This window comes from Mercurialis annua, linkage group LG8 (assembly GCF_937616625.2).
Source record: "Mercurialis annua linkage group LG8, ddMerAnnu1.2, whole genome shotgun sequence".
Taxonomy (NCBI): domain Eukaryota; kingdom Viridiplantae; phylum Streptophyta; class Magnoliopsida; order Malpighiales; family Euphorbiaceae; genus Mercurialis; species Mercurialis annua.
The window spans coordinates 32,800,365-32,810,576 of NC_065577.1; the positions used below are offsets into that span (position 1 = coordinate 32,800,365).

At 36.4% G+C, this 10,212-nt stretch overlaps 1 protein-coding gene across 1 annotated transcript; it reads right to left on the reverse strand.

The window, feature by feature from the left end:
- Positions 1-2,499: 2,499 nt before the first annotated feature.
- Positions 2,500-8,200, reverse strand: LOC126659822 (uncharacterized). The gene is made up of 8 exons (XM_050353151.2): positions 7,898-8,200; positions 6,387-7,813; positions 5,753-5,871; positions 4,825-5,463; positions 4,420-4,729; positions 3,430-3,595; positions 2,960-3,062; positions 2,500-2,844 (listed from the first exon to the last, which is right to left on the reverse strand). Exons 2-8 carry the CDS (start codon positions 7,548-7,550, stop codon positions 2,727-2,729), a joined length of 2,619 nt encoding a protein of 872 aa, XP_050209108.1. The 5' UTR covers positions 7,551-7,813; positions 7,898-8,200; the 3' UTR covers positions 2,500-2,726.
- Positions 8,201-10,212: the final 2,012 nt, after the last annotated feature.

Genomic DNA, 10,212 nt, shown 5'->3' on the forward strand with positions numbered 1-10,212 from the left:
ATCAAAATGCGATTTTTTCCTAAGAATTGGGAGGCATTGTCCGGTCTAAATTTGGCATTGATAAAATACCAACTCCAGTGTGCTTAAGCTTGAAGCTCTCATTTGGAAAAGTTAAGCCATATATTGATTCGCCACCCTTTCTATCTCTACTTCCGAAATCTCCACCTTGGCATATGTGATTCGGATAGATCGTATGAAATGTCGAGCCCTTGTAGTGAAGTGGTTTTCCACACTTGCCCATTCCTTTCTCACCGGTACACAGAGCTCGGAAATTTTCAGCAGTTTTCGGAACCACATCAGCAAATAGCTACATTACTAACCTTCCTGCTTTCTTGCCCCAGATTTGTATGTCCATGAAAACCTTAAGGTTTTTTGACATTTTGAATTACTTAATACAGACCCTGCTAGTTCAAATAATTTTAAATTATGTTTTTAGTTCAAATAATTTTTCACAATTTAAATTTGTACTTACACTCCGAATATAATGTTCAATTTATTTCATTTCATTTAAAATTAATTTTATATTTAAAAATCGAAATACCAAATTCAAGAATTCATTGCTTATTCAAGAATTCACAATTTAAATTCACTGACAAATTCAGGAAGTTCTTCTCAAAGCTGTCATACAAGCAATCCCAACCTATTATATGAATTGTTTTAAGATCCCAAAGGCCCTGCTTTCGGCTATTGAAAAACTCTGCAACCGTTTTTGGTGGGGTAGCACAGATGAGACAAAGAAGATACACTGGACTACTTGGCAAAATCTATGTAAAGCAAAGTGCTTAGGAGGAATGGGGTTCAGAAACTTAGAAAATTTCAACAGGAGCCTTCTGGCAAAGCAGGGATGGAGGTTATTAACTAAGCCAGAAAGCTTGCTAGCCAAGATCTATAAGTATAGATATTATAAGAACAGCTCCTTCATAGAAGCAAATTGCCCAAGATCAGGGTCGTACACTTGGAGGAGCATCCTTTGGGCAAGGGAAGTTATCACTGCTGGGATGAGATGGAGGATTGGCAATGGAGAGCCTTGGCTGCCCAGGGAAAAAACTTTCCAAATATTGAGCTCTCCCAACATGAACTTGGATACCCCTGTTGCAGCGTTAATAGATGAAAGGGGCCAATGGAGAAGAGATCTTCTGGAAGAATTTTTTGAGCAAGAGGACATAAACAGTATTCTCCAAATCCCTCTCCCTAAAACTAGACAAGAGGATAAGCTGAGTTGGCATTATGATAAGCGTGGGGCTTACACCACAAGAAGTGGATATGCAGTAGCTATGGAGCTGGATGGGAAGGGATCTCCTTCAGACTATACAAGCATGACTAAATGGTGGAAGTTTTTATGGAGCCTGAAAATCCCTTCAAAAATCAGAATCTTCCTGTGGAGGTGCTATCAAGGGTGGCTCCCAGTCAAAGCAATTCTGGCAAAGAGAGGAATGCAGGTGGATACTATTTGTCCCAACTGTCATTGTGACAATGAAACTATCCTTCATGCTATGTGGTACTGCAAGGGTGCGAAGAAAGTCTGGAGCCATTGGAGTTTCTCAGGGAAAATAAAACCAGAGTGCAACTGGTCAGGCCAAGATTTCATCTTCAATGCGTACAGACAACTGCAGAAACCAGAATTTTTGGTGTTTGGAGTAATCCTGTGGTCCATCTGGAATGGGAGAAACAATCAGCTTTTTGGGTCAAAAGGGCGGCAGACAGGTGATCTGGTTATCTGGGCTCAAGACTATGTGGCTGGGTACCAGAGAACCCAAAGCAAGTCAATAAGGCAGGTCCCAGAGCATCAACATAGGGAGAGAGCTGGAAACAGCGAAGACCAGAGATGGGTTCCCCCAAGAATCAACAACTATTGTGTCTGCGTGGATGCAGGGTTTGACAGAAGTAGAAGAACCTGCAGCACAGGGGTGGCCATTAGAGACTAGAATGGGGATCTAAAAATGGCTGGGTTCTGTAAATACGAAGGGATAACAGATGTGGGAGTGGGAGAAGCAATGGCCATTCGTGATGGTGTAGCTATGGCTTTGGAAGAACATCTAACTCCTTTTGCAATTAAGTCAGACGCAAAAGTGGTAGTGGAAGTCTTCAACAACAACGCTTTGCCTAGCAACGACATTGGGATGATGGTCCAAGATTGCAGGAAGATGGACAAGGAACAACAGTGCACTGCTTACTCCTTTGTTAGCAGGAAAACAAATGAATTAGCTCATAACATTGCTAAGCTGCCCTTTAGGCATTTTGACAACAATGTAATCTGGAAAGGGAATGCCCCTCCAGATATAATCCAATATGTAATGGCTGACTCATCAGCTCTTTGATCAATGAAATCTATTTTCCCCTCAAAAAAAAAATTCATTTGCAGTAATGTTTAATATGTTTAATATCCTCCCAAGCCTCTTCAAAATAAATCCTTGTAAAAATTTATCCAGTAACTTTTATCATTCTTGAGCCATGAATTTTTTGTTTCTCTGGTTAAACAAGAGATCAACACTAGGAATATAAATAAATGAACATTTTTATTTACGGAAGAATGAAGAATTTGAGGTGCCAATTGTTATTTCCAATTATACACATTCACATCTATAAATATAATCAGAAAAACTGTGCTACCAACTGGACACCACTCCGCCCATTTGAACCGACCCTCGCGAGCCTTCCCACATGCGCCTGCCTTCCCTCCGTTTCAGTCACTTTATCTAATTAAATATTATGATTTTTCAATCTCTTTACAGTATGGAGTATGCTCGGATCACTTCCACAATCGGGGCTCGACACAACGGGCACTTACCTCCCCCGCGAATCAATTCATTCGCACATTTTGAACAAGTGCACATATGTCCACATCTGCAAAATGTTCACATTGAATACACTTGGTGAAACAAACAAAAACAACCATCTGTCAATGTTTCTCTTTTGCTGAGGTTAGTAAGAAAATATAACAGCAAGCAGGGGCAGGTACCTGTACAATAAAGAATCAATATGACTGTCGCAACAAATGCAACATATCCCTTTTTTTACATGACCCCAGTTAGATCCATCCACCGATGTCTCAGCTCCCAACCCTGTAACCATGAAATCATGATCGGACAAGCAAATAAGAAATATGACACAATAGCCTTAACTAAATAACATGTAAAGCAGTTCTGACTAATATAGCACCGAAACCACCAACACGGAAATGGAAAAAACATGTTTTACAAAAATAAGTTGTAAATATAGAGTTTCGAGGTTTCAAAAGCTTTTCTGGAAATGGAAACGAAACGCTAAAAGTAGGGATGCAAAGTTTTTGTGCAACATAGGTTCTGATAAATCATAAATGCATTCCCAAGGGCAGGTAACCAATTTTTCTTCCATTAATTATACCTATTTGAGCATCAGGTGATGCCTTGAAAGGAAAAAGGATGACAGCGATGATGAACAGAAACAAACCTTTTTCACCAGCAGAGCGATTCAGAGCAGCAGAGACTTCTTGTCTCACAGAGCGCTGTAGCTCAAGTTGCATATCCATGCACGCTTCCAACATCCTCTGCATGTGGCTCATTCCTTGCTGAAGTCTTGCCATGTCAGCTCTCAAGTCATTAACCATCTCAAATTCCTGTGCCACAACAGCAGCCACATTCAGATTATATAGTTAACACATTACTGAAATTAGAGACAGATATAGGTAGATTAAAAACATAATGACAAAGAAAATTGTATGTGTATGAACAGTTTAACAATCCAAACAACTCTTCAGGGTATAACAGAATACCAGTCCAGAAGTTTAGAGCACAATTAATTTGATTCGTGGTATAATTCGTAGCATAAATAATAGCAAAAGTTAGAGAGTAAAAAAGAGTGTAACTATTCAAATCTAGAACTCCAAGAAAATACTTTTTTTCAGAAACCAAAAACGGCGTTATTTCTCGACCTTTAGTATTAGGATTAGTCAGTTCTCTTGATAAAAAATAAAAAGAGAGGAATTATGATCAATATCACTGAATGCTTTCAGTTAGAGGTCCAACTGATCACTGCGTATATATTGTATATATGTGGTTGCAATTAATCCGGCCAAAGTAATAGGAACTAGACCTAAGATGAATCCAAATAGAAGAATTTCTCTGTCCGTTGCAAACTGCAAAGTGCAACAATCAAACAGAGATATTACCAAACAAAGATGAATTTATTCATTAATCAGACACCAAACTCTCTGTTTTCTCCCTCAACCCTTTTATTGTCATGCTTTCTTACCTTCAAATGATGGATCAACTAAAACAAAGATATTATTGTGATGTTTTGAGAAATTAAATCCAAAACCTATGGCACAATAACACAAAATGGCTGGTCACAGTTTCAATTAAAAAAAAAAATCAAAATATAGGAAATATGAAAATGAGATATGCTAAATTATTCCAGGCTTAATTGTGGAAGAACACTTACGAGTTCTGATCGATGCATGCTGTGACGGGACCAGCTAGTGTGATGCAAATCCTGGTGCCAGATTGGCTGAGGTGGGGGAACAGGTGGAGAGGGCAGAACCATAGAAGGCCTATTCACAGCATCACGCTGATCCTCAATTTGATTATCTCTCTGCTGCTCATCTCGCTCTGGTGAAGTGGGAGTTGGTGTTGGCAAGTTTCTGTGCATATCCCAGTCAATGGGAGCACGACCTTGCCTATCCACATATGATTGTATTAAATGGTCCAGACTTTCACGGAATCCACTACGAAGAAGATTAGAAACACTTCTCCTAAAATATAAGGAAAGATTTCATTATTTAACTTCATTATTTAACTGATCGAATTAATATGAAGAATAAATCAAGAAATTTTCATCATTACATACCTGCTCAGAAGTTCCCTAAGTTCCATACTGTACACATTATCATCATCAGGTGGGTGAAATCTATTAAATCTTCTGATTGGAACACTTCTCACTGGAACAGCACGACGCGTTCTTGGAGGATCAGAAGGCCTCTCTGTCCAATTTTCAACAGTTCTCAGAGACGCACTCTCTCGCCAACCTTCTTGAGCTTCTTGTGGATGGCTTTGATCATTATGTATCATTTCAGCTGTTTCCTGGGGCCAACTATTAGCTGAATTCTCTGGCCAATTCCCATCCATAGGTTCTGCATCACTATTTCTCCATTCATTCAACTGACTGAATTCTGGTTGTGGCCAGTCCTGTCCCTCATTATTTGTAGTTTGTTCTTCCCAACCCTCTCGTTGATCAGCACTTTCTTGCCAATTCATGTCATTGATAACTGTATTGTTTTCTGTGGTATCGACTTGATCAGACAGCCTAGGGATGCCATTTTCTTGATTTCTGGGATGTGGTTGCTCACTGTCTTCATGTTGGATACTTTGCGAGGTGCTTATTTGACTCCAATCATTTCCACCATTGATATTGCTATCAGGTGTGCTATCAGAATGGCCACTTGCTTGGCCACGAACAATACTCTCCAACCTGGAGCGAAACCCATCCCTGACAAAGAGAAACAAACAATCTCATTCGTATGATTCTTTAATAAAAAATTGACACCAAGTACTCATGAAATCACACCTACTGATAAATTGGGTTAACATCTTTAACAGAGCAATCCTATTATCCATGCTTGTCCTTAACAAGAAATTCAATTTGAAAACAACCTTATTTTAAAAAGAGATGAAGCATAACAGAATAGTATCTAGCAAACACGGTGCTAATACATTTGAGTAAAAAGGACAAAAGCATTCCAAAAGCAAGTGTCACAAATGGAAAGATATATACATACCTTAAGCCGGAAACAGTATGGCGCTGTCTTAGTTGAACTAGTTCACCTGCAGCAATTGAAGGCGGTCTCTCTTCTTCAACAGGTCTTTCATTTCTCAAAAATCTACCTCTCAATAACGACTGAAAAAAATTTATGCTTCAGTAAATAAGCCATTCACTAAATATGTAAACCAAAAAGCCATAATGTTAACTAGCAAGCTCTTTCGAAGACCACAAAGATAAGATTTTCACCCATTACCAATGTCACTTTGATATATTATGATTCGCTTTTGATAATGGAGGTTTCCACTATAAATCTGATCAAACTTTCAGCTTAGAATCAAGACCACTCCAAACTTTAAAGAGGACGGCATGCAATGCAAGCCTTGGTATACTCAGTTATCATAGAACTAACCAATTTTTCTTTAAATTGGTTTTGAACATAAAACAAAACAACTAATAAGGACTTTTCAAAATGTGATATTATCAATAATGACCATCGTCTACAAGAAATCCATCTCGACGAAACTATCATGCATATGACCAAGAGCCTAATCAATTCAACTGAATCATACATTTAAAATTAAGAAGCGCAATGATATAGAAGTACGACAGTAAAATAATAGTAATAAAAAGGAATATATTAAAAGACCAACCTGAATGCGACTACGATGTGCAAAATCAGAGACAGCTCTATGCTCCAACAGTCCCCGAAGTTCCCCCTGTCTTTCCCGCTCAATCCTCACGAGTAAGTCAAGGATAGCTTGTCGTCCACGCAGCCTCAGCGTGTCTCGGCGGACATGCTCTGGTTGTCCTTCATCATGGTCTGCAACTGATCCATCACGGACTCTGTCAACTTGTGCTTCAAGTCCAGCAGCTTGAGCTTCCCTCCGTGCCCCACGTCCTCCGCCTCGCTGCTGACTTGCCGTCTGCACCCACTCCCTAACAATTCTAACCCTTTCACGTTCTGTTTCACCAAGCCATTCCCCTCTAGAACTCCCATTCCTTTGGGACACATTGGATGTATGGTCACTAATACCACTCTCCATCCATCCCCGGACAATCTGCCGCACTCTCTCCCTCTCAACTTCGCCAAGGTCAGGAGACTGCTCCCTACTAGACCCATTATTATCCCCATGCTCATTTTGAGACCCCAGCCGCTCATGTGTCCAAGTTCCAAACTCATTCTCACTCTCACTCGCATCCCCCAAACTTCCCTGAATCTCACTTCCTCGACTTTCAGACATGTTTGTACTCGATACATTAGTATTAGACTCCACACTCCTTTGATGTCTCAGTCGCTCCCTCACCCTCTCACGAGCCCTATTCACTACATGCTCATCCTCCAACTCCCGCCACATTTGTAAAATAGACGATGCCTGAGTGCTAGGCCTTTCAACAGCCCCCTGTCTTCTTGAAGTGGGCGACTGTGACTCCCTCAAAAACGACGAATCAAGCATGGAAACAGTGTGCAAACCAGCAAGCGCCATCAACTCCGATTCGCGATTCCTCCTCTCAATAGTGGTCATCATTTCCTGAGCCTGGCGAGCAGCCCATCGGCTTAGAATACGTGAATGGCGTCTCCTAGCAGCCGAAGACTCGGCTAAATCATCACCCTCGAGATCAGACCTACGCCTCCTACGAACAAGCTGATCACTGTCATCATCTTCATCATCCTGGTTACGAGTGGAGCTACACGAGGCAAACGACATACAATCATCTAAATGTCCTCGCATCAACTCATCTAATCCTCGCTCGAATTCAGTTCGGGGATCATTAGTTGATTCAGGCTTTTGTTGTAGAGGTTGAATATCAGTCATTATTCTCACTTACCAAAAATTCCCCAATCCCCACCACCAAACACACTCAAATTCACAACCTTATCAATGAGAATATTACAACACTAATAACACTAACAATCCCCTCACTTTTAAATTCACAAAACAAAAACCTCTCATTACAATCCCCAAAACCAAAACTTTTCCAAAACCCCCAAAAAAAAATCAAATTTCAGCTACAAAATTGACAAAAAGAGGATAGAAATTTGAATACCCTAATGAACAGAGTCTCAATTTGACATCACCTGATAAGCAAAAGCAAAGTAAAACCTATAATTACACAAATTTAGAAACAGAAATAAAATTACAGAGAAATGTAAAGAACAAACCTTTTATAGAAGAACAAAACGAGTGTTTAAATATATACACAAAACTTCTATAAGGGCGTTTGAAAAATATGGTATATATTGTGTGTATGTGATTTTGATTGCCAATTAAGGAAATGAAATCAAAACCCTAAAATTTGTTCTCTCTGTACACAGAAATGAAAATGTGAAGTGTTGGTTTGTCGTAAAGAGAAAAAATTGGTGAAGAAGAAGAAGAAAAGAGAAGAGAGATCATCGTATTGAATTACACTAATTTATATATTAATAATAACAATCATTTTACATTTTTTAGAGAGAGAAAATGTTATTGGTGATTTTTTTTTTTTTTTAAGTTAAGTTTTTAGTTTAGTTTAATTAGAGAGAGAAAGCGTGTAAGCTAGAGAGGAAGAGATTGAGCAAAGGGTATTTTAGTCTTTAAATTTATAGTTCGTGAATCGTGATTAAATAATTTACTCTCATCTGTTTTAATCAACTAAGGCCGATATTTTTTTATTTTCGAATCAAATTAACGATAAAAATTACACAAACTGAATAAATTTATGGACTAAAATAACTCAGATTCTTTTAATGGAATAGAATAAAAAATATTATCTTCAATTAATCTAAAAACGGAAAATGTTATTATTATTTAATTAAAATAGTTGAGAATTATTTAATATCGAATTAAAAATTTAAAAATACATCATCTTTGATTAATTTAAAATCAAAAATATTATTCTGAATTAATTAAAACAATTAAAATTGAATTATTTGACATCGATTCATATATTTAAAGACTTTATTTCTCTTTATCCGAAAGAAAATGCTTTGAAAAATTGTTTCTAATTATTTGGAAGATTTTGTTTTTATATTTAATTAAATAATTTTATTTTATTGCAGGTTTATAAAAAGGAGACAACGGATCTAATGGGGAGCGGCGATCTATCTACGATTGACACGTCGGCTAATTTGGCTTAAAGAATTGTAATTTATTTATTAATTATAATAAATATTATTGTGGTTAAATTTCTTATTTCAAGTCTGTATTACACGTGGCTTTTTTGACCTTTTATTTTATTTTCAAACAAATGCTTTGGCATTTTGCACTCCAAGCCTTGCAGAAGTATTAAAGATGAGCATTGTTGGATTGATTCGGAAATAAAAAGATCATTTAAATTATATAAATCAAAATTTTTGTATTCTGCACCAAACAAATTAGGTATGAATTATTAGTTTCGGTTCAATTCATTGAAGTGTTTTTTATTGTTTAGACTAAATTAATAAATATAAACTATTTTATTTGTTTTTTTATTAACTAAATATGTAAAATAAAAAAGGGATTCAAACAAGTGAATTTATTCAAGACAGTGTTTTAAAAATCAAGATGATAGCCGAACCGTGAATTCGCCGGTTCTCAATGCAACCAAACTAATTATTAGTTCAACCGATTTAGTATATTATACTAAAGCATAAATTTAGACATAGTTCATGGTCTAATCGGTCAAATCTCTGATTCAACTGTCAATTTAATTGTCCGTTAAATTGCTAGATAATTGAACTAATTATCGTTCAGTCCGGATCAACTTGTTCTATAAATTAATTTTTTTAATTTTTTAGAGTTAGTTGAACAGGACACTGAACTATTCTGTTTTTCTAACCATTAATTCATACGATCAACTGCATTTGTAAAAATTAATCAAAAATTGTAAAAATATCCGAAAGAAAATCCAAATTTGTAAATGTAATAAAAATGAACCAACTATTCCTTTCCTTTATCAGTTTGCTTACCTTTATTAGTTTGCTTAAGATAATGTTACTTAAAGAAGTCTTGGCTGAATTAGCCTTTCTTTCTTGCTTATTACTTTTTAGACTTTTGCATCAAAAAGTAGTAATATATAAATTGGTGAATTATTAAATTTTAATTTGTATAAAAGATACTTACAGTCTTTAAATTAGTATAAATTTATTTGACTCACACTGATAATTAGAATAAATTCTCTTGATAATATTATTTAAAATTGCTAAAGTAAACTTTATGTATGTTCATCTCAATAGAGATACACTATGAGAAAATGGTCAACTTGACTTCAAACTTGCTTCTCAAAATTAAATAAATTATTTTTAATTTTTTTATATAATTAGATTTAAAAATTTATATCTTAAAGTCAAATAAATTACTTTTAACATTTTCAATAAGTTAGATTAAAACATGTGTCTTGGAGTCAAATAAGTCACGCGTTTGAGATATATAAAGGGATTAGTTGACCTAAATTAAGAGAATTTAAAATTTAATTGACTTAGAAAAATTAAAAATGTTTTATTTGACCCCGAGACACAAT